The sequence below is a fragment of the Dermochelys coriacea genome, chromosome 14 (assembly GCF_009764565.3).
Source record: "Dermochelys coriacea isolate rDerCor1 chromosome 14, rDerCor1.pri.v4, whole genome shotgun sequence".
Classification (NCBI taxonomy): Eukaryota; Metazoa; Chordata; order Testudines; family Dermochelyidae; genus Dermochelys; species Dermochelys coriacea.
The window spans coordinates 23081863-23105835 of NC_050081.1; the positions used below are offsets into that span (position 1 = coordinate 23081863).

At 43.6% G+C, this 23973-nt stretch overlaps 1 protein-coding gene across 11 annotated transcripts in view; it reads left to right on the forward strand.

The window, feature by feature from the left end:
* Nucleotides 1–7148: 7148 nt before the first annotated feature.
* Nucleotides 7149–23973, forward strand: part of STX8 (syntaxin 8) — a 172761-nt gene continuing 155936 nt past the window's right edge. For 7 of the 11 annotated variants that reach the window (XR_006275504.1, XR_005288849.2, XR_006275503.1 and 4 more), the window contains exons 1-4: nucleotides 7195–7339; nucleotides 14427–14526; nucleotides 20423–20517; nucleotides 23539–23649. Coding sequence is in view for 8 of the 11 variants with exons in the window: in XM_038371861.2 (XP_038227789.1) it covers nucleotides 7323–7339; nucleotides 14427–14526; nucleotides 20423–20517; nucleotides 23539–23649 (323 nt within the window). In the remaining 3 variants the exon portion in view is untranslated. Of the gene's footprint in view, nucleotides 7340–14426; nucleotides 14527–20422; nucleotides 20518–23538; nucleotides 23650–23973 lie in introns of all 11 variants that reach the window. The other 4 variants (XM_043496329.1, XM_043496330.1, XM_043496331.1 and 1 more) reach the window with 2 other exon arrangements.

Genomic DNA, 23973 nt, shown 5'->3' on the forward strand with positions numbered 1-23973 from the left:
GTAGGGGAAGTAGAAGTGGGTGGCAACCTGGGCAGGAGTGACCATGAGATGGTCAAATTCAGGATCCTGACAAAAGGAAGAAAGGAGAGCAGCAGAATACGGACCCTGGACTTCAGAAAAGTAGACTTTGACTCCCTCAGGGAACTAATGAATGGGCAGGATACCCTGGGAGCCTAATATGAGGGGGAAAGGAGTCCAGGAGAACTAGCTGTATTTTAAAGAAGCCTTATTGAGGGCACAGGAACAAACCATCCCAAAGTGCAGAAAGAATAGTAAATATGGCAGGCGACCAACTTGGCTTAACAGAGAAATCTTTGGTGAGCTTAAACACAAAAAGGAAGCTTGCAAGAAGTGGAAACTTGGATAGATGACAAGGGAGGAGTATAAAAATATTGCTTGAGCATGCAGGAGTGTAATCAGCAAGGCCAAAGCACAATTGGAGTTACAGTTAGCAAGGGATGTTAAGGGTAACAAGAAGGGTTTCTACGGGTATGTTAGCAACAAGAAGAAGGTCAGGGAAAGTGTGGGATCCTTACTGAATGGGGGAGGCAACTTAGTGACAGATGATGTGGAAAAAATGGAAGTACTCAATGCTTTTTTTGCCTTGGTCTTCGCAGGCAAGGTCAGCTCCCAGACTCCTGCACTTGGCAGCACAGTATGGGGAGGAGTTGAGGAGCCCTCATTGGTGAAAGAACAGGTTAAGGACTATTTAGAAAAGCTGGACATGCACAAGTCCACAGTATTCTTGCCATCAAGTTAAAGTCTTGCTTGGATGAATGGAATATAAGGTGGATAGAAAGCTGGCTCAATGGGTAGTGAACAATGGCTCGATGTCTAGTTAGCAGACAATATCAAGCGGGGTCAGTGCTGAGGCCAGTTTTGTTCAAGATCTTCATTAATGATCTGGATGATGGGATGGATTGCACCCTCAGCAAGTTTGAAGATGATACTAAGATGGGGGGAGAGGTAGATATGCTGGAGGGTAGCGATAGGGTCAGGAGTGACCTAGAGAAATTGGAGGATTGGGCCAAAAGAAATCTGATGAGGTACAACAAGGACAAGTGCAGAGTCCTGCACTTAGGACGGAAGAATCCCATGCACTGCTACAGTCTGGGGATCGACTGGCTAAGCAGCCGTTCTGCAGAAAAGGACCTGGGGATTACAGTGGATGAGAAGCAGCATATGAGGCAGTAGTGTGCCCTTGTTACCAAGAAGGCTAGCGGCATATTGAGCTGCATTAGTAGGAGCATTGCCAGCAGATAGAGGGAAGTGATTATTCCTCTCTATTCGGCACTGGAGAGGCCATATCTGGAGTATTGCGTCCAGTTTTGGGTCCCTACTACAGAAAGGATGTGGACAAATTGGAAGGAGTCCAGAGGAGGGCAAAGAAAATGATTGGGGGTTGGAGCACATGACTTATAAGGAAAGGAACTGGGGTTATTTAGTCTGCAGAAGAGAAGAGTGAGGGGGGATTTGATAGCAGCCTTCAACTACCTGAAGGGGAGTTACAAAGAGGATGGAGCTAGGCTGTTCTCAGTGGTAGCAGATTATAGAACAAGGAGCAATGGTCTCAAGTTGCAGTGGGGGAGGTTTAGGTAGGATATTAGGAAACACTATTTCTCTAGGAGGATGGTGAAGCACTGGAATGAGTTACCTAGGGAGGTGGTGGAATCCATCCTTAGAGGTTTTTAAGGCTGGCTTGTCAAAGCCCTGGCTGGGATGCTTTAGTGGGGGTTGGTCCTGCTTTGAGCAGGGGGTTGGGACTTGATGACCTCCTGAGGTCTCTTCCAACCCTAATCTTCCATGATTCTGTGCCAGACCGGGGTGAAAGTAACATAAAAGTCTTACTGGTACAGGGGCCCGCCTCCAGGCCCCCCCAGAAGGGGTGGGGCCTCGGGTGGAAGGGGCGGGGCCTCAGGCGGAAGGTCGGGGCTGGGGGTCAGCCTGCCCGAGCCAGCCCTTCCGTGCTGCCCGGCTTGCGCCACCCAGGGCTTTGGCAGCGATTTAAAGGGCCCGGGGCTCTGGGCGCTGCTGCAGTAGTGGTGGCTGGGAGCCCCAAGCCTTTTTAAATCACTGAGCCCTGAGGCAGCTGCCCCTTTTGCCGCCCACTCTTGGCAGCGCTGGGGGGGGGCAAAAGGAGCAGAGATGTTAAAGTGCTGCCACCGAGGTGCTTTAACGTCGGCTGTGTACGGGCCTGTCCCAGCGGCCACTTCTTACCAGTATGCTGTACTGGCCTGTACCAGCCCACTTTCACCTCTGGCCAGAGCATAGGTCCACTGCTGAAATAGGAACAAAGAAAAATGGCCACTTTGGTGTTATCAGGGCAAACTCCATTTCTATTGACTTCGGTGGAGTAACTCCAGGCATGAATTTAGCCCCAGCAGTTTAGGAGCTATGGGAGCAGGCATTTGGGGCCAGTCTAAAAGCATTTGAAAAATAAATGAAATATATTCATGATAAAATATGAGACGTCTTAACTGGTAAAATCTATTTCACTGACTCTGACCAAGCCACTGTAATGACTAGGGGATTTCAGTAGTACTTTCATTGGAGGTAACTGTTTATATGGGGAATACAGCTTGATTCTTTCAAGTATAAAGGCCTATTTCACAGCTCTGTAAATGCTGGATTCAGAACTTCCTCAAAGAGCTTGGAACATTCATACTCTCCCACTCAGAGCAGTAAGTTGGTCAGACACTAGAGATTATCAACTCACTGAAGGACACAGCCTGAAAAATTACATAAATATGGAACAATTGCTCATTTATTTGCCTCTATCTGTTTCTTTGCTTCTTCCTATATTTGCCCCTTTATAATGGAACAAAAGAAGGTTTCTCTATATTATCATAACAGCATTCAGAAACAGAATCAGGGCTCCCCGTGCTATATTGCTGTACAGATACCTAAGAAGAGACAATCTCTTCCCCCAGGTTTCAGAGTAGCAGCCGTGTTAGTCTGTATTCGCAAAAAGAAAAGGAGTACTTGTGGCACCTTAGAGACTAACAAATTTATTAGAGCATAAGCTTTCGTGAGCTACAGCTCACTGTGAGCTGTAGCTCACGAAAGCTTATGCTCTAATAAATTTGTTAGTCTCTAAGGTGCCACAAGTACTCCTTTTCTTTTTTCTCTTCCCCCAAGCGTTTACAATCTAATGTAAAGTAGTTTTTGAAGATTACATAGGAGCCATATAAATTTAAAAGCAACAATTAAATGGATACATTTGTTCCACAAACCCTAGGGCCAAGAGCCAGGTGAAAGGTGGCCTTTTACACAAAAAGAGCAGTGAGTTTTGTTAGGAGTGTTTCCATTAAATTAAAAAATAATGAAGTGGAAACAGCTTTATTAAAGAAATAAACATGACCTAACAATGTTTGCAACACAAACACTGCTGCTCCTTGCACGTACACTGAGCAAAGCCACCCACTCCCATCTGTGGCTGGCCAGAAGGTTGTGCCATTTCATATTTTGGTGGTGGTGGTGGTGGGGGGGCAACTTTAACCGTTATTCCTGGGGCTACTTAGGCACTTGAAAACTCTAGTTTTTTGGCAGATAACTTAGCAGTTAGCTGACAGGAGCCCTGTATCTAATTCCTCTATAAAAGAAAGAAAATTAAATAAATATTAGACCCACTCAGCTCTAAGAACATGTTCTGACATCTTGTGGCAAGTCATTTTAGGAACACTGGTTAGGTTTAAAATCTTAATTTATATTCTTACTTTATTACTAACTCTGTGGAGATAGATACCCCGTCGGGACTCCTGGGTTCTACCCCAGCTCTGGGAAGAGAGTGGGGTCTAGTGGGAAACAGCAGAGAGCAGATAAATCTGGGTTCTATATAAGAACATCAGAATGGCCATACTGGATAAGACCAATGGTCCACCTAGCCCAGTATCCTGTCTTCCAACAGTGGCCAATGCCAGGTGTCCAGGGGGAATGAACAGAACAGGTCATCGTCAAGTTGACCTGTTGCCCACTCCCAGCTTCTGGCAAACAAAGGCAAGGGAGATGCAGAACATGGTGTTGGATCCCTGCCCATCCTGGCTAATAGCCATTGCTGGACCTATCCTCCATGAACTTATCTAGTTCTTATTGGAACCCAGTTATAGTTTTGGCCTTCACAACATCCCCTGGCAAAGAGTTCCACATGTTGACTGTGAAGAAATACTTTTTTTTGTTTGTTTTAAATCTGCAGCCTATTAATTTCCTCTGGTGACCCCCTAGTTCTTGTGTTTTGTGAAGGAGTAAATAACGTTTCCTTATTCCATTTTTCTACACCATTCATGATTTTATAGACCTCTATCATATCCCCCCTTAGTCATCTCTTTTCCAAGCTGTAAAGTCCCTGTTTTTTTAATCTCTCCTCATACAGAAAGTATTCTGTACCCCTAATCATTTTTGTTGCCCTTCTCTGTACCTTTTCCAAATCCAATATATCTTTTTTGAGATGGGGTAACCAAATCTGCATGCATTATTCAATATGTTGGTGTACCGTGGATTTATATAGAGGCAATACAATATTTTTCTCTTATTATCTGTCCCTTTCCTAATGATTCCCAATATTCTGTTCACTTTTTAAATTGCCACTGCACATTGAGCAGGTGTTTTCAGAGAACTATCCACAATGACTCCAAGATCTCTTTTTGACGGATTCAACTAATTTAGACCCCATCATTTTGTATGTATAGTTGGGATTATATTTTGCCAAGTGCATTACTTTGCATTTATCAACATTGAATTGGTTCTACCCTTGTGTTGCCAAGTCACCCAGTTTTGTGAGATCCCTTTGTAACTCTTCGCAGTCTGCTTTGGACTTAACAGTCTTGAGTAATTTTGTATCATCTGCAAATTTTACCACCTCACTGCATACCCCTTTTTCCAGATCATTTATGAATATGTTGAATAGGACTGGGCCCACTACAGACCCCTGGGGGACACCACTATTTACCTCTCTCCAGTCTCACCTTTTATTCCTACCCTTTGTTTCCTATCTTTTAACTGAAAGAAAAGGAGTACTTGTGGCACCTTAGAGACTAACAAATTTATTAGAGCATAAGCTTTCGTGAGCTACAGAAAGCTTATGCTCTAATAAATTTGTTAGTCTCTAAGGTGCCACAAGTACTCCTTTTCTTTTTGCGAATACAGACTAACACGGCTGCTACTCTGAAACCTATCTTTTAACTGAAGTGCTTGGCAGTGCTTTCAAGATCATCAATTTACTTTAATGATAAGCCTTTTGTTATCTTAATCACCCTGCCTCTGTTTATAAACAAACTCCCTGCCCCAAAGGCTGTGCTGCTCCCAGCTTCCAAACTCATCACATATCACAGTCAAGCTGTTGCAATTAAGAGTTCAGTCTGGGGCTAGGGTGAATAGACCTCCCCTATGAAACTCGGGGGAGGAGTGGCCCTAGAGCTGTTCCCTGCCCCCACTAAATGGTGCCCCTACCCCCAGCCTGTTTGACTCAGCCATCTGTACTTTGATTATGTCTAGGCTTGACTGTTGCAGATCTCTGTATCTAGGAATGGAGCCCTATGCCCTGGCAAAACTCCAGCTCGTTCAGATTGTAAATGGCCCACCTGCTTGCCATTGCATGTTAATGGCATGCATCTCCCTGCTTTGCTGCTGTCTATGCTGATTCTTCACTCAGCACAGAGACCACTTGAAGGTCTCTGTCCTAATATGTGAAGCCCTCCTGATATGGGTCCTGGCTGCCTGACAGACCAATTCCCGCTCTGCAGCTCCAGGACTGCCAATCCCAAGCCTTCAAATATCACGAGTCAGGCCCACAAAACTATTGAGATAGTTTAAAAAAATATGAGATTAAAAGAAAGGAATCTTTTTATTTGCCTTCTGGTTTTTGAGCCCTCAGGGGGGTCATCTTTTCAAGCTTTTCTCCACTAACCTTGTGGCATCTGGGGCTAAATGCAAACCTCACTTCTTCAGCCAAGCTTTCCTCCCTCATGCTTTTATATTTTAGTTCCCTCCTGCTTTTAAAAACTAATTTAATCCTGCTTCTTGCCAGCAGGGAAGGAAGAAATATTGTCATCAGTTTTTACTCTTGGTAGATACTCTGCTATTGTAGCAATGGGTACCAATATAAGAAAGAAAGAAAGACACTTCAAGAGAACCAGCTAGTGAAAAGGGCTAAAATCAAATGTGAAATTAATTAGCCTAGTTTCACTGTCCCAAACTATTTTCATTTAACCTGAGGGCTGTTAGCTCGATCACTTCATCTAACTCCCATGCTACAGGATCACATGAAAAATGAAATGATCTCTAAGTGCTTGTGTAACCCACACAACTACAGGGTGTGGTGTTCTGTCCCATGTAGTGGCACTGAGACCACTTAGAGAGAAGGATAAAATGAGTTTGCTTAACAGCCAGTTGGTTTTTAGCTCATACACTAAGCTCCAGAGGTCCCAGGTTTGATCCTGTCCACCACTGACCAAGATCTGTCAGTGTTACACTTGTTGATAGTAGGAACTTTTTGCTAAATTTTTCCACTCCCAGTTTAGCTCCAGAGATTGTGGCAATGGTGGGACAGAGAGTGTAGACAAAGACAAGTGCATTTTCAAAGCTTTGTGTTGTGCAGACCAGCTCTGAACAGGGCCAGATGACACAGTGCCCAGTAGGGTCGTCCAGTGTAGCCCTTTCAACATTGCTACAATCAAGGGAGCTGACTGAGTGAAGCAACAAAGGGAAATCCTAGGATACAGGAAGCCTATAATGGATTGTTAAACTGTATTGCACTATTTGGCCAGTATATGACGCTGTATGTAATATACCTGATTTAAAGGAACTTTTATACCTGGCAGAGCCTTAAGGGATCTGGGACAGAAGAATGTGACAGCCTAACAGCAGGCCCTAGGCCACCTGCTCCTCTGTGTTTCATGACAGTAAAGAAGGAAAGTAGGCTGCAGGTGCCAGTTGGTAAGCTGCGCCCCCCGGCACCTGGTGTCTATAGGGGTTTCACAGGCACCAGGTAGCTGGAGGCAGACATGTACAGAAGATGCACAGTGCAGTTGTGTGGGTGCAACAAGGGGCCTGCGCTGGGACGCCTGATGTGCACCTAACACTGCCCCTTGACGGTGTGACCTGCCCCCCGCACCCCCGGGGGTATGCGACCAGCCTCCCATCTCCAGCGACCGGGGGCCTGAGGGGCAGGGCTTGTCTGATGAAGCCTCCTCTCGGGCAGGACCCGGATGTAGATCGCTCGCCTCGCCTTCACTTTCTGAGCCCCTGCGCGCGCCGTAGTCAGCTGACCTAGCCCGGAAGCGCCCGGAGCCCGGCTCCGGACTCAGGAGTGCCGACGGGCGGCAGCGATGGCTCCGGACCCCTGGTGAGCGGGGGGGGGGGGGGGCCGGGCCCCCTCCCCCGAGCCTTTGGTGTGCGACACCTGCGGGGGGCCCGCCCCCCGCGAAGCGAGCTCAGGTCCCCAGCTCGGGGGAGAGACCCCCGGAGGGCCAGCGCCCCATCCACCCTCCCCCCCCGACGGGCTGTGCGGGGAGGGACGGGGGCCTTACGGGCAGGCTCGGATTTCCTGGGGGGAACCTCTCTCCTCCCATCCCCCCCCTAGGCTTGGTGTCCGTGACACTGGCCTTGCCCCCCGGCTGCGCCCCCGGCAGGCCGCGCTGTCGGCATGGTCAAGGCGGGTTTTTTTTTGGAGGGGGCTGTATTATTGCAGGGGCCCGGTCCCAGAGCAGGACCCCCTGCGCTAGGTGCTGTACAAACCCAGAACAAATGCGCCCCACCGCCCAAAGAGCTGCCTATCCAAGTTGGGGCTGTTTGGTTAGTGCAGGCGTTTGCAGTCTGTAAATATCTGTGGGGAACAAATACTTAATAATGGGCTCTTCAGTGTAGCAGAGATCACTCTAACATGATCCATTAGCTGCAATTAGAAGCTAGACATTTTAAAATGAGGTTTACATTTTTGACAGTGAGTGTAATTAATCATTTGAACAATTTACCAAGGATTGTGGTGTATTCTTTGTCACTGAGCATTTTTAAATCAAGACAGGATGTTTTTCTAAAATATATGCTCTAGGAATTATTTTGAGAAAATTCTATGACCAGTGTAACAAAGGATCCTTCATGATTACAGCCTTGGAATCTACAAATCCGTTAATGAAAATTAGTAGATTTTTGGCATCATATTTAATAGTGTGTGCTTCTTATAATTGTGCAGTAGGTACATGGCTATAACTTAGTTTACTTTTGCTTTTTTGGCACCCAAATAGCATCTCTTTTGTCTCGTCTATTGGATTAGTTTTAAACTATTGATCAGTTACTTTTATAAACTTAGTATATGTAGATCAACATGCAAATGTATTGGTATTACTAAATTTTATTATTGAACTTCTAGATATAAGGGTACTGTGATGAGGTTCCTGGGGTGCAACCTGGTCTCACCAACCTGGGGTATCCCTCTCACGCTGTGGTGTTGTTTAGCCACACCAAACCTCTGGCAGGTACTGCATTTACACAGACCTCCATAGACAGGGACACGCCCAGCTGAGTTACATGAATGCTTTGCCAGCCACTTGTGAACCAATAACAGAGAGGCCTCCAGCCAATTCCCCCCAGCTCTTGCACCTCGAACTGTACCATCTTGTCCTGGTCAGAAGCCTGACCAGTGTAAATTCATTACTGAGTCCACCCATCCACCAATGTAGAGAGGACACACACGAGCATTTGTAAACTGAGCTGAGATTTCCCAAGCACTTCAACCGAAACACGCTATTTTAGTAAAATATAAAACAGATTTATTAAGTACAGAAAGATGGATTTTAAGTGAATATAAGTAACTAGCGTAAAGATCAAAGTTCGTTACTTAAGAAATAAAAATAAATTAAGTCTGAGTTCGACAAATGAAACAGGATTTGAATCAAGCAGTGTCACGCCCTGACAGATGGTACAAGCAGGTTACAGATCCTTAGATCTTGGGACTCTTTTTCCAGTCTGGGACCATCCTCCCCCGTTCAAAGTCTTTGTCCTCCAGATGCCTGGTGAGGTGGGGGTGGGATGGGAAGAGAGGTCCAGTGATGATGTCACTTCTCCTCTTTTATAGTTTCTTCCAGCTTTCTGGAAAGATCTATGCTTGTCACACGAGGGTCCGCCCCCATTGGTCAAGCAGTCTCCACTGTCTATGTGTTCTCTCTGAGAACTTTTGGGATGCTTTCTGGAAAAGTTGGATTCCCTTTAATAGGCTGTCAGCATGTCTTGCTACTCCTTTGTTGTACCTAGAAGGCTGGTTGTGGGTGTTCCTAACCTCACAAAGTATTTCAGTAACACACTTGTAGCAAAACGTCATAACTTCCCATACAATGATAGAACATACAGTCCAACAGGATATTAATGTTCAACAGATCAAGACTTTTAAAATGATGCTTCAAAAGGCATACTTTGTACAAAACATATAATTATATGACAATGGGGAATATGGGGATTCCACGATGCCACTCTCAGGTACAGTGTGTCATAGGTGCATCTGAATTTTTTTTTTTTTTGTTTTGTTTTGTTTTTCAAATAAAAGGATTTAAATTGAAACACTTAAAAGATTTAGATGACGGAAAAATATAGTTGTTGACATATTATTCAAACAATTCCTTCAGCTTATAGCTTGTTATGCGCAAAAAGAATCCTGTGAAGTTCTGCGCTACAGAATTTTTATGGCAAAGTATTTATTTTATTCTGTTTCTCTTTGTTTCCTGGGGAATCTAGGTGGTTGTACAGTAGAAGGTGTCAACTTCTTAGGCAGTAAGATATTGAGAGTCATGGACTCATCCTTTCTTCTTTTTATGTTTAAAATGAATGATAATGCTTGTCTCTTATAGCAACTTTAGCCATAGATTGCAAAACACATTACAAAAGTGAGAAAACATCACTATCCCCAGTTTATAGATGGGGAAACTGAGGCACAGAGTGCAAGTATACTGGCCAGTAGAAGACAATGAGTAAATGGCAGGGCTCAGGGTAGTCAATGTCCTATTCCCTGGAGGCAATTTCTGGCCTTCGTTGTACCATAAATGTACGAAAGTCAGTGTGGTTGCCAGGGGCGATGGAGGACTGAATTTTGCTTACTTTACTTTTAAGAAAAAAGAAAAGGAGTACTTGTGGCACCTTAGAGACTAACAAATTTATTTAAGCATAAGCTTTTGTGAGCTACAGCTCACTTCATCGGATGCATATTCATCAATGCATCCGATGAAGTGAGCTGTAGCTCACGAAAGCTTATGCTCAAATAAATTTGTTAGTCTCTAAGGTGCCACAAGTACTCCTTTTCTTTTTGCGAATACACACTAACACGGCTGCTACTCTGAAACTTTACTTTTAAGGTACTTCTATATTCTAGCAGCAAAGAGATTTGTTGGAGTGGAAGGATGGTCTTGAGGCTAAAGCACAGGACTGAGTCTAGTCTTCTCAGTTTTACCATGGATTTAGGGTGACTTTGGGCATATTCCTTCAACTCTGTGCTTCTTTATTTCATAGGTTCATAGAATTCACAGCAGAAGGGACCATTAGATTGTCTAGTCACACCACGTGGGGTATGGTAGGCCATTAAAAGTTACCTAGCTACCCCTTTGTTGAGCCCAATAATTTGCATCCTTATCTGTACAGTAAGACAAGGGATACTTCACAGGTGCAAACGGGAGGTTTTGAAGCTAAATTCATGAATGTTTTCATAGTACTCAGGGATCCTTGAATGAAAAGTGCAATACATGTGCAAAGTTTTAATATTAGTGATGGGCAAGAAAGAAATGCCATAAATCAGGAATTAGACTTTTGAGTAAATTAGCTAATTACAGAGTTGCTCTGGGTACTTTCCAGTCATGATTAACCTTTCGAGGCCGGGCCTTTCCTCTTTACTTCTTTTTCAAGTTATGGCATGGAGCCCCCTGTGACATTGCAGTCCATATGCTTTATAAAAATATGTTTATAAGTGTGAATATGATGTAACTGGAATATGCTTTATGCAAAAGGTCTCATGTAAGGTATCATTACAAAGTTTATAATCTGAGTGTGTTCATAGATTCATACAAATAGGATCATTCTTGTATCTGAAACTAGGAATATGAAGCATAACTCTGAGGTCCTATTGTAATTATGCAAAGTGTGGTCCATTAATGGTAGTTTAGAATCTTGGCCCCTCTGTTTTTCCACCAAATGCATCCGATGAAGTGAGCTGTAGCTCACGAAAGCTTATGCTCTAATAAATTTGTTAGTCTCTAAGGTGCCAAAATTACTCCTTTTCTTTTTGCGAATACAGACTAACATGGCTGCTACTCTGAAACATAGAATCTTGATGGCTCCCAGTGATTAGGACAATTGACTGTAAATGGCTCTGTTTACCTGCAAGCCTCCACTGTATAGGTGTGGGCCATCCCTGGAAGAATGGAGGGGTCTCCGAGGACATGTGAACATGTCACCTGATCCTGGAATTCATCTTAAACCTGGCGCTTTTCCATTTAGGAGGAGGGGTGGGGGCCCAGAGAGAGACAAAGGATTCTCGCCTTCTGCCAAAGTTACAAAGGGGGGGGAGCAGGACAAAGGGGGTCCCAGTCATGAGAGAGCCCCTGTTTTTCACCTAAGATGCCTGCTGGAACTAACAAGAACTGTACCGGGGAAAGGATTGGGCCCAGATTAGGAAGGAGTCTAGTCTGTGAAAGAAGATTATTGGAACATCTCTGAGGGTGAGATTTACCTGTAATCAGTTTCTTAATGTATTAGGCTTAGACGTGTGGGTTTGTTTGTTTTTTTTTTTTTTTGGCTTGGTAACTTACTTTGTTCCATCTGTTATTACTTGGAACCACTTAAATCCTACTTTTTATACTTAATAAAATCACTTTTGTTTATTGATAAACCCAGATTAATACCTGGGGGAGCAAACAGCTGTGCATATCTCTATCAGCGTTATAGAGGGCGGACAATTTATGAGTTTACCCTGTATACGCTTTATACAGAGTAAAACGGATTTATTTGGGGTTTGGAACTCATTGGGAAGTGTTTCAACAATGCAAACCAGCACTGTAAATATCAAACAAAATAACTAGCTGCTGGCTATCATTGACTTTCTTCTGTGTCAGCACTGGGTGTCTTTAATGATTGGAGGAAAGTGTGAAGGCTTTCTGCATCCGGTGAAACCAGGGTGTCCTCAGAGTTCTACAAAAAGAAAAGGAGAACTTGTGGCACCTTGGAGACTAACAAATTTATTTGAGCATAAGCTTTTGTGAGCTACAGCTCACTTCATCGGATGCATTCAGAGTTCTGTAGTGGGAGCCCTCCCCCGCACCCCCGCTATCCTTGGAGACTACTTCTATAAAGATATGTCCGCACTGCAGCTGGGATTGTGCTTCCCTGTTTGGGTAGACCAGGGGAAGGCAAACTTTTTGGTCTGAGGGCCTCATCAGGTTTTCAAAATTGTATGGAGGGCCTGTTAGGGGAGACTGTGCCTCCCAAAACAGCCAGGTTTGGCCTGGCCCCTGACCCCATCCACCACTCCCTGTCCCCTGCTGCCCCATCCTCTCGTTCCTGACTGCCCCCTGGGATCCCTGCCCTCTATCCAACTCCCCCTGCCCCCTTATTGCGCTGCCTGGAGCACTGGTGGCTGGCGGCACTACAGCCAAGCCGCCCGGCTGGAGCCAGGGTCAGGCTGGGCTCTGCAGCTGCGCTGCCCCAAGAGCTCCCAGCCCTGTTGCCCAGAGCATTGCGCTGGCAGTGCGGTGAGCTGAGGCTGCAGGGGAGGGGCTAGGGGCGAGCCTCCTGGGCCAGGAGCTCAGGGGCCGGGCAGGAGGATCCTGTCAGCTGTAGTTTGCCCACCTCTGGAGTAGATAGATGTGTTAGTGTGCTAAAATCATATGGCTGTGGCAGAACAGGCCGTAGCTAGGGCAAGCCTCCCAAATATGTACCCAGGGGGTTGAGCGTGATTGTACTTGGATGACTAGCCTGAGCCGTTGTAGCCACAGTACTAACTTTAGTGCACCAGCTGGAGCAGAGCTAGCATAGGTCTGTCTACCAGTAATGGGAAACGCTCCCAGCCATAGGCTCTGACTCTGTGGGTGCTTTGGAGCTCAAGCACCCATGGAAGAAAGTAGGGGGTGCTCTGCACCCACCAGCCAGAGTGGTACCGGCCCAGGGGCTAGCCGCTGATCAGCCGTTCTGCGGGACCCAGAGCGGGCTGCTGATCAGCTGTTCGACTGGTGGGAGGCTCTTGGGGGAGGTGGAGAGGAGTGAGTGGTGGGCTCAGGGGAGGGGCCTTGGCAAGAGGTGGAGTGGGGGAGGGGGCGGAGCAGGGGTGGGAAGAGGCAGACTGAGGGTGGGGGCTCGTGGGAGGAGCAGGGGAAGGGCCTTGGGGCATAACTGGGGTGGAGCACCCAAAGGGGAAAAATAGTGAATACCTGTGCCTGCAGTGTTAGACTTACAGCGTCCGTGTTTTCTAAGGGCATGAGATGCGCCTTCTTGATGCATGGCTCACCCAGTGCTTGCACCTATCCCCTCTCTGTAAAATTTCCATGATAATGAAAGAGGCTTCAGTCTGCTTTGTTTTATGTAAATTAGGTGTAGGCCTGATTCTCCTCACAAGCTACCACTGTGGTCCATGGTTGAGCAAAGTTTTCACGTCCCTGTGATTAGCCAACCTCACATTACTGAATCTGTATAGCACAGCATCCTGACATTGTTCATTTAAATCCCTTGCTGAGACTTTAACATGCACTGATTCAGTGCTGTCCTATCATCACTCTGATGGGTGCATTAGAAATCCCTGGGGAGATGGTTTCAGAGTAGCAGCCGTGTTAGTCTGTATTCGCAAAAAGAAAAGGAGTACTTCAGGCACCTTAGAGACTAACAAATTTATTTGAGCATAAGCTTTCATGAATGCATCCGATGAAGTGAGCTATAGCTCACGAAAGCTTATGCTCAGATAAATTTGTTAGTCTAAGCTTTCGTGAGCTATAGCTCACTTCATTGGATGCATTCACGAAAGCTTATGATCAAATAAATTTGTTAGTCTCTAAGGTGCCACAAGTACTCCTTTTCTTTTTGGGGAGATGATGTTCGGTGTCCCTGCAATATGTTGGTTGTTTTTAGTAATTTGATGAACTAACTCTCTGAGGCTTGTGGGAGTGGGGTGTTTCCCACTGTATCTTGGGATCTCTAGTGATTCTGACTGCTTTCAATGACATTTTCTATCCAGCAGGTTATGCTAGGTTGTCTGGAAGCACTCCAACCATTAAGTTGGCTTTGATTTTTAAGACAGACATGTTTCTTGCATCTGCTTTTTGTTTGGCTTTGTCATAGTTTTTCAGGGGCTTTTTTGTGGCAGACACTCGAGACACTTGATTAACAGAGGAGAGACTAAAACCAAGATCCTTGGCACAGAGATGACTGGGGAGACTTTTCTTAAATGTCTGAAATCTTTCTGTTTATAGGTTGTTGATGTACGATTCCACCTGTCACATTGCGCAAGAGATTGCTGAAAAAATTCAGGAACGTAACCGATGTCAAAGAAATGGTGAAAATTCAACAAAGGTACCATATCTTCATGAAAGATCTATCATTAAACATCTCTTTTAACTTAGGTTTTGTATTTAATTATAACAAACTCTAATACAATGGTAAAGTTGAGAAACACACATTCAGGAAACTCCAAATTTAGGTTTCTATGATGGATCCTCCGTTTCTTGTTGTCTTCAGATCAAGACTGGATATCTTTCTGGAAAAGATGTTTTAATTAAATTCACATTATTTGACTTAATGCAGGGATAACTAGGTGAAAGTCTCTTGCCTGTATTGTACAGGAGATTGGACTAGGCCTTAAAATCTATTAATCTAATGCGACATTTCATGCCCTGTGTGGTTTTTATATGGTATGCCGTTAACATATGGTATGTTTACTAAGATTTACATAAGAAAAATAGGAACAGAGCTTTTGAATAAACTAACTTTTTCAATGTCCTGAAATTCTATGCTTGACTTCTCCAACTTTAGCCTTTTGGTGAATGCTAGTTTTCTTGCACTTAATGCCCCTGGTTTATTTTACAAAAATAAGAACTGAGAAGTTCTTAATGGTACATGTCCAATATTTTGAACTGTTCTAGGTTGTTGTCAGTCAAGAGATCTACTACACATTAAGAAAACACACCCCTCCCCCAACCCCACCCCCAAGCTCTTGGATAAGGGTGCCAGGAAAACTGCATTAGAACGTATGCTATTCACTTGCCAGCTTCCTGAATTTGAAGTATAGAGCAGATTTTCAGGCTTGGGTTGTTTCTTCCTCATTTGGGGCTATAAACAGCCGAATATGACGTTTCTAGATTCAGTCATTTTTGAGTTGTGCAAGTCCAAAAATATCAGAAGAGCAGAGTTTGAAATGTTTGACATGCATGAAAAGGAGACTTCAGTGCTTAACCTGTTACTGTTCGATTCTCCACTTTTGCATTAATTCAGGAGGAAAATCATAGGCTACGCTCTTTGGAGTTAAACTTAAAATCATAGGCCTGATCCTGTAAAGACAAATGCACATGCCTAGCTTTATATACTCTGACTTCCCCCTTGGAAATGTAAAATTGAGCATGTGCAAACATCTTTACGGGATCGGGCCTTATATTAATGTATAATATAATTCATTGTTAGGGCGTATAACCTGCAGTGTGTCACTTTGATTAGACAATGAATTGAGATTAGCTTTAGTTTTTTAAAATGGAAAAATAACAATTAACTTAGTTCTGTTCTGATGCTCCTTTACTAAGCTTGTGGGCTTCAGACTTAAAGGGGAGCTAGAAGTGGGGAATGGAGCATAAGTAGTTAAAGCAAAAGGACATGTGATAGAAAAACAATAGTCTAATTGTGAATTTTATACGTGGTTTGTATGGCAGTGGGATTCCAAAGCCTGTAGGCAGCTCTTTATAATCTGGGTTTGGAGTAATACAGTAGACTGTCCCTTGGAGTGTCCTGGAAATGGAATTTTAGGGCTTTATTGAAATAAATAAGAGACTTTATTGAATAAGAGACTTTTACCAAAATAGCTGCTTTTTACAATGATCTATTATAATTTGAAGGCATAAAAACGGCCATACTGGGTCAAACCAATGGTCCATCTAGCCCAGTGTCCTGTCTTCTGACCATGGCCAATGCCAGGTGCCCCAGAGGGCGTGAACAGAACAGGTAATCATCAAGTAATCCATCCCTTGTTGCCCATTCCCAAAGCACAGTCACTTGGCCTCATGGATGAATGGGGGAGGGAGAGAGCAACCCCCAAACAAAAATCTCTCATGAAATAAGAACAACAAAGAATCTTAGGCTACACTGCAGCTTAAGTCAATATAATTTAAGTTGCTCTGGGGTGTGAATAAGCCACCCCCCTGAGCAACTGTAAGTTACACTGACCTAAGCACTGGTGTGGACAGCGCTATGTCCATGGGAGAGCTCTCCCGTCTCTCGCTCTTTACCGCTTGTTGAGGTGAATTAACTAAGTCAACGGGAGAGCTCTCTCCTTTTGGCTTAGGCTCTCTCCTGAATCCGTGCAGCTGCACCGCTGTAAGCTCTCTAGTGTAAGCTGCTGAAGAACTCTTCAGTCACTGCTGGTGTAGTCCCCTGGGGCCAGTGCAGCATTGTGCCCACAGTCGGTCCTGCAGTGCTTTGGCTTCCACCACTTCCCAGTCTTCAGAACGTCACTATTCTTCACCTTCATTTCCTAAACTCTCAGAAATCTTATCCCAGAGTTCTGCCTGAAAGTGGCTTCAGACTGTGACACGTTCCCGAACCCAGGCAACTAACAGGATAACGTCAGAACAATCCTTGCTGAGTTTTTATGCAGCTTTTTCCTAAATGAGTTGTTACAATAAATATACCCCTCAGACATGCCAAAACGCCATCTCAGCTATCACTCATGAGGGACAGCCCTCATTTTACATACTAATTTACCCCCTTAGCCTAGTGTTCTCATTGAATTGTTTCTTGGTCAATATCAATAATTTTAGTGAAATGAATCCAATTTCAGTGTGTTCTATTGTCTGTCTCTCCTTTGTTAGTCATTAGCCTGGTTCACATTAGGCTCAGAAGTTCATTAGCCTTGTCACATCCTTATGCATATAGTTTCCATAGTTTTGCGCAGTTACTCTTTTCTAGGAACAGTGCTAACTTAATTGTGCTAGAGATTTCTTCCTAGATCTATTTTACCATTTTAAAACAAGATTGTAGAATTTCCCATCCCTGCCCCTCAGAGAAACTACCAGAACCATGCTAGTTACAACTGTATTGCAAGGTAGCACGGTTTTAAATCCAGTGTGGACAGTATTGTTTTGCCATGTTTAAGCCTTGGTAGATCCAGTCATGTCTTAACTGCGAACAGAACAGAAGAGTTACATGTATGCTTAGGATTGAATTGATAACTAGGCCCCAGTTTATTCAAGTGTTTGGAATCACAATTGCCATTAACTGTCCCCTTTGTAGTCAGTTTCAGCAAAGAGGTTCTCAGTTTCTTAATTTGGGAAGGTACTTAAGCATGTGTCTAACTCTAAGCGTGTGCTTTGTCCAATTGAAGTCAGTAAGATTATTCTCACGTTTAGGATTATTCATGTGTTTAAGCACCCTCCTGAATCCTGGCTTAAATGAAGTAGGGAGATTGATTTTGGCCTCTGCCCCAGTAGTTGTTCTCTAGGTCAGTGGGTCTCAACCTACCGACCATTGTGGGCCACATATGAAGCTCTCTGTGCTAAATGGGCTGCATCCACACAATAGATCTACTACCTGTGTGGCCCTGAAGATGTCAGATGGGCTGCAGCTGTGTGCTGATTAGGCTGTGGGTTGAGAACCACTGCTCTAGGCCCTGGCTGAGGTATATTATTTGCTAGGGACCAAGGTAGGATGGAGAGGGAAGCATGAGTATGAAGTTCACAGTGCTGCCTGCCCTTGTAGCTGTTCTGAACTTAGTCCAACAGGGGGTCTCGAACAGAACCAAGCAATTCCAAAAAAAACCAAAAAACCAACCCCAAAAATTGCTATAATGATCTTTTCCCCAAATTGCAGAAGTGTTTAAATTGTGCAGCCACATTCACTCCCGAAATGCAGGCAAAGCAAAAACTGTTACTTGTTTAGTTCATCGGTATTTATACGGGCCAAAGTTCTCCGACTTGTATTATCTCATTCGCTGTGATGTTTGGCTTAAAAAAAAAAGTGTGTATGTGTGGGGAGGCTGCATCAGTGTTGTCTAATGGCTTTCTTGTATTGTAAGCTTTGTAGCCTGTGTATTAGGAAAACATTACACAGTTGGTTAAAATGGTTTTGTGAAGAAATTTTTCCATGTTTTGTGTTTTAATGGAGTAAAAGGAATTTGCTCTCAGAACAGTTAGAGACAAGTATTGGCAATGTTTGATTCCACTATAAACAAACATCCAGCAATGAAATATTTGTTATGATAACAAGAACTCATATTGAGAAACACATGGCTGATCAGTCATACTTGCTGTGGCTAGTAAATGTTTTAATAGAGATGTCTTTGTATGGTATTTGCGTGGTACAAGCTGTCAACAAGATCCTGGTTTTTATGGTGTTTTGCCACTAGTGTGACGTGACTCCCCCCCTCAAAAAAAAAAAGCCCTATGTTTATAACTGAATAGAAATGGGAGTATAAAAGCTAAGGTTAAAAAAGGCTGTAGGGTGAGGCTTTCACAAATGCTCAAGCATTTGTTAACCCTAGTCATGCTGAAGTCAGTGGTCAAACTCCCATTGCTTTCAGTGGGAGCGAAGTGAGGCCAGCATGCAGTCTTGCCTTGTGGGGCTTTTTAGCGGGGGGAAATCCCTCTTGATGGATGGTGTTGATTACTTACCTTTCATTATACTGACATGGAATTCTTCCCAATCCCCCTTGTACTCTGGCAAGGTAGGCTGGATAAGGTTAATGCAGTATTTCCCAGAGAGGAAGGTGCAGGAAATGTATCCATGAGAAGGCCTTTAACAACACCTGGCAGGGATGTGGGGGCTTGCAATTGTGTTTATTGTCCTGAAGAGTCACTCAGCCTTGAAAAGTGGGGGAAATGTTGCTTAAGTGACTGCCTGGCTGTTTTTCAGTGGCACAACTATTACACAAATCTCTCCTCTGGCTACTTACCCTCTGAACTGGCTAATCACATGCTCACAGCAAATATGACTGCCTCAACATCTGACCCACTCTCCCATATTCATACCTGGTAGGGATACAAGTTTCAAAGGGGTTTCAGGCTCCTGAGTCTAACTTTCAGTGAGGCACTTCTGGAAACTCCACCAATCACGTCTGTGCTGATATCAATTACACTATGTTACAAGAATTACCAGTAATGGGGAAATGGAGGTTGGACACCTAACTGCCTTTTTTGCCTGACAAAATGCCTCTCAATCTGCCTCAAGGGGAGCAGACAGTCATCCTGGGGCTATTGAGAACACTTGGGTTAGCTGTCAAGGGGTAGAAATTGATGTGGCCTAGTTTGCTGTGAATGGGGAGTTCAGAGGGAAGTGGCCATTTGGAGCGTAGGCGTTAGGCGTGCAAACAAGAGGCACCTTCAAGTGCATGCAAGCCTGTAACTTGGGTGGTTACCAACTTAGTTTCAATCATGTGTGCTTTTCCTCCAGTTAGCAGAATCAAAGGGAACAATATTCAGAACAAGCGGAGGAAAAATGTAGACTTTTCTACAGAATAAAGGTAAAAAGGGTGAGAGAACTCCAAGGTAGCCAGAACATTGCAGTACTGTTGTTAGTTTGCTGGAGGAGAATATTTTTTTAGTATGTTTACAGTAGAAAAAGATAAATCTAAGAACCTCATGGAAGCAACAGGAATACAAATTATTACAGTCAATAGTCCAGAGAGGCCAGGAGTCAAGGATGAGCAAAGACGATAAACAAGTGTCTGGCGATAAAACTAAATAGAAATGAAATTACAGATCTGGAAGTTATAAGAGAACCAGTGGAAGGAATCTCTGACAGTAACCTTCACTAAAACACAGAAGCCAGGAGATCTCTACCTAGAGGCAAAGGCAGCATCCATATTTCCCTTAAGAAGTAGAATAAAGAAAATTATTTTATCCAGGAAATTTATCCAGGAAATTAACTGGACAACAGCAAAATATGGGCAAAATATTCCAGCACATAGGGGAATTAATTTGTGAGGATTTGAAAGAAAGATCTCATAATTAGCATGAGTATATTAAAAAACTGGTTGCAAAACCAACGTTAACATCAAATTGTTTTCTAAAAAAAAATCCCAAACAGCACCGCTTGTGCACAGCTGAGCTTCTGTGTTCTCAGCACAGGCTTTTTTCAGTGTTAGAGGGAATCCTGCTGTGGGGTTTGTGGGGTTTTGCACTGGATCATTTGAATATGGATGTCTGTATGGCTACACTAATCTGGTAAAAAAACAAAAACCCCAACAACTTTTTTTGTTTTTTTCCTTCAGCTTAATGTGACAATCCGATCATTGTTGCAGAATCTCAAGGTAAAGATCGACCAGCTGAAGGACTTATTGCTTCGAGCTATATCAACACATCAGATGTATCCATGTAAACAGTATCTCGCTGTTCTTTCTCATATCGTAGGAGTGGGTGGAAGAACAGGCTCTTTTGGAAAGGAAGCTGCAGTTAGCCCCGTCCTCCCGTCAACTCCAGGAGGCCTCAATTACTAAAATGTTGCCTGCAATCTTGTTTTCTATTTCATGGACCCTGCACTCCCTTTTTTTTAATGTTGTAGTGACTCTGCTGGGACATCTCCAGGGTGTGACAGACTAACATTGGCAGCTCGTATGCTCTTTCTTTGAGATGTAATTGGCCTGTGTATTTTCTTACGCTCCTCGTGATTCAGTTTAAAAAGAAGTTGCAGGTTCCTGTGCTCACAGTGCTATCCAACAGCCATATGTGAAACACGTGTCCAAATGTGGAGCTCCTCCTACACACTGGTAGGGTGGGAAGTAAGGTTGCTGTGCAGCGGGCATGGCTATCTCCATCAGGGGAGCTCAGCAGCAACCCTGATCAAGTGCAGCGCTGTTAATGTGAAGGAAATGTTTCTCTGCCCTTCTGGATGGAAGAGTTGGATAGTCCTGGAAGACATGTTAGGAATGTGTAACTTCTTCCTCATTCACCTGCGCTGTGGATTTCATGTCCTGACCTAGTCTCTCCTGCACACAGCTGGAAAAGCCGTGCGTAAGAGGGGCAAGCAGATAGCAGCCCAGTAGCATTTGTATGGGTCTGAAAATCTCCTGTACCAGTACAGGTGACCCAAAATAGAGATACGTAGCCAAATTCATCCTAGTGTGACTCCACTCACTTTAATGGGGTATAGTAGCTGGTGAATTGGCTCTGTCTTAATAGAGTGGGTCACTTGCTTAGTTCCATTAAACTGCTACAACCAATTATATCTTCTGGCCTAAATTTTCAAAACTGAGTAGTGATTTTCAGTGCCCAAGTTGAGGCATCTTCAGTGGCCTGATGTTCAGAAAGTGCCGAACACCAAGAATCTGAAAACCAGACCCGTTTAGGGTTCCTCAAATTCGGCACCCAGAATCACTCATCACTTTTGAAAATTTAGGACCCTTTGTTTAATTAGGATTTTTATTTCCATCTCTTAGAAACTTTCTCTTTGCTCTAAGGGCAGATATTAGAATCTTGCTGGGAACAAGTGCATCCCAGCTGGTGACACTCTGCCCTACAAGGGAAGGTTTCGGGTTTTTAAATTATTATTTGTATTGTAGTGGTGCCTTGGAGTTCTAGTCGAGGACTTGGGATCCCATTGTGCTAGGTGCTGTATGAACACAGAGCACAAAGACAGTGTCTGCCCCAAAGAGCTACTACAATTCAAGTATAAGACAAACGACGACTGTGCTCATCTGTTGCTGGATGAGATGCGAGTATACGAGAAAAAGAAAGATTTGAAATTGATGAGTACCTTTAAACTTTCTGGAACATTTTCTTAACATCATACAAAAGTCTAGGACATTTAGGAGTCCTACTAAGCTCTTTGCTGCAGTATCAGTGAGATTAACACAATGCACAATTAACCTGTGAAAAATGTTATCTTTTTCACATCATTGGCTTCTCCTTGCTCTTCAGTTGGGGGAAGGGGGAGCGGTAATTGGTAGTGCCAGATTGTCCTTCTGTACATTTTTCTATGTTTTTTTTGTACCTTTATGGTGTCCTCTCTGAGTCTCTCTCATGTCTTCTCTCTAACCCACGTGTGCCTATGGAAGTATATCCAGTGGCCATTTGAAGGCCTCTTACTCGCAAGCTGCCTTATGGTAGCATTTGAAAGTGAGCCATTGGCCTTTGGTGTGTTGAACCCTCATATCCATGTTTGAATTGGGGGCAGAGGGTTTGAAATGGTTGTTTAGCTGCAACAAGCCAGCAGCTTTTGTTGTAATGATTAACTTTGAGAACGTTGCATTGAATGCAGGGTACGGTTATCCTTTCATCTGAGAATATTACCTTGGAACAGATAAATGGCACTGCTATGTAAGAAAGCAAATATAAATCATTGTGGCTATACACTTGCTCAGATTACAACTCAAGGAAGAGAGGTAATCACTTTTAAAATGGGCATCATTGAGTTTATTAAAAATAATAAAAATTGAAGAAGGCACTCTAAGAATGCTAGTCATTCAGTGACTGAGTGAATTGGGTCATTTTCTTCAAAAGCAACAAGCCCTACTTCAGTTGCTACTGGGGAGTGCTAGTGATATAACTCTGTAAATGTAAAGAAATCCTTTAAATAACCTCTTGGTAACTTGCTGACCACATAGTGAGCTGGGCGAGGGCTTCTTACCTGGTTTGTTTCATCACCCAGCAAGATAGTTAACATATTAAGAGCCATGCTGAATCAAACAGAGCTATCTAGTTTGCTGGTGGTGATTTTGTAGTAGTACTTAAAATGTGCTGTATACTGGACAGACCTATAGGAAGACTCAGTCTGTGTCCTGTCAAGCTCCAGTCTGCCTGTCTTACCATCGTATGCTAACAAAATTGTAGAACAAATCATTTGCTTGAGGATTTTTAAAGACCACTAATATGCTTAGTGCCTGAGAATGATATGGGTTTTTTTGGAGTTCACAGCTCTTAATTTTTACATTAATTCAATGCAAAAAAACAACAAAATCTTCCCAAATCTCCTCATCAGTTTGTGCTCTCTGAATCAGATTCTCAAGACAAATCAGGATTTATTTTTTCTTTAAGGTGTTGCAAATCACAGAAATAGGGTTCTGCTAGACGCCTTTCAGTGAAGGGTGGAGGTGTCCCCATGTTGTGTATTAGAGTTCAAGGTGTGAAGAAAGTGTTATAATAATTTATGCCCCTTGTCTTAAGAGCCATGCAGTCTGACTTTCTTATGAATGAATAATGTTATCAATCTTTGTCAAGTGAAGAAGAGTGGGCTTTTAGGATTATGTCTATTTTGACCTATTGCTCTTTGAAAATTCTCATTTCCTGACTGGCTTTGGTAAGTAATAGCTGACTTCTGAGAGTGATGCTTTTATACAAGTTTTAAATGTGCTTTTATTTCTGTGACTGGCCCTTAACCAAATGCCCCTAGAACACAACTGGAGGGAGACAGAAGGCAAAACTTAGTGGATGACCTTCTTACACGACAGAGACAACTTCAAGCATCCTATAAGAATGATGGCACAGAACCAGATGTGATAAGGTACGATATTGCAATTTTAAAGGAGCAGTGTGATAATGTGTTTTGAAAGTGTCTCTAAAGCCAGCACTCTAAATGCTTCTCTTGGTTACATTTTTATTTACATGTAGAAAACTTCATATCTAAGGAAATAAATCTGAAAACATGTGCCTTTATCTACATGGCTACAATTACACTGCATACCTTTATTATCGAGTATCAGTTTAATAGTTACCACCTCAGTATATGGGGAGGACAGAGGGAATAAAAGGTTAATTGCCTTTAAGGCAGAGATGAGTTCTGTCTGTTATGTCTCTTCCATCTCTAATTTTGTAATCTAGTTGAGTC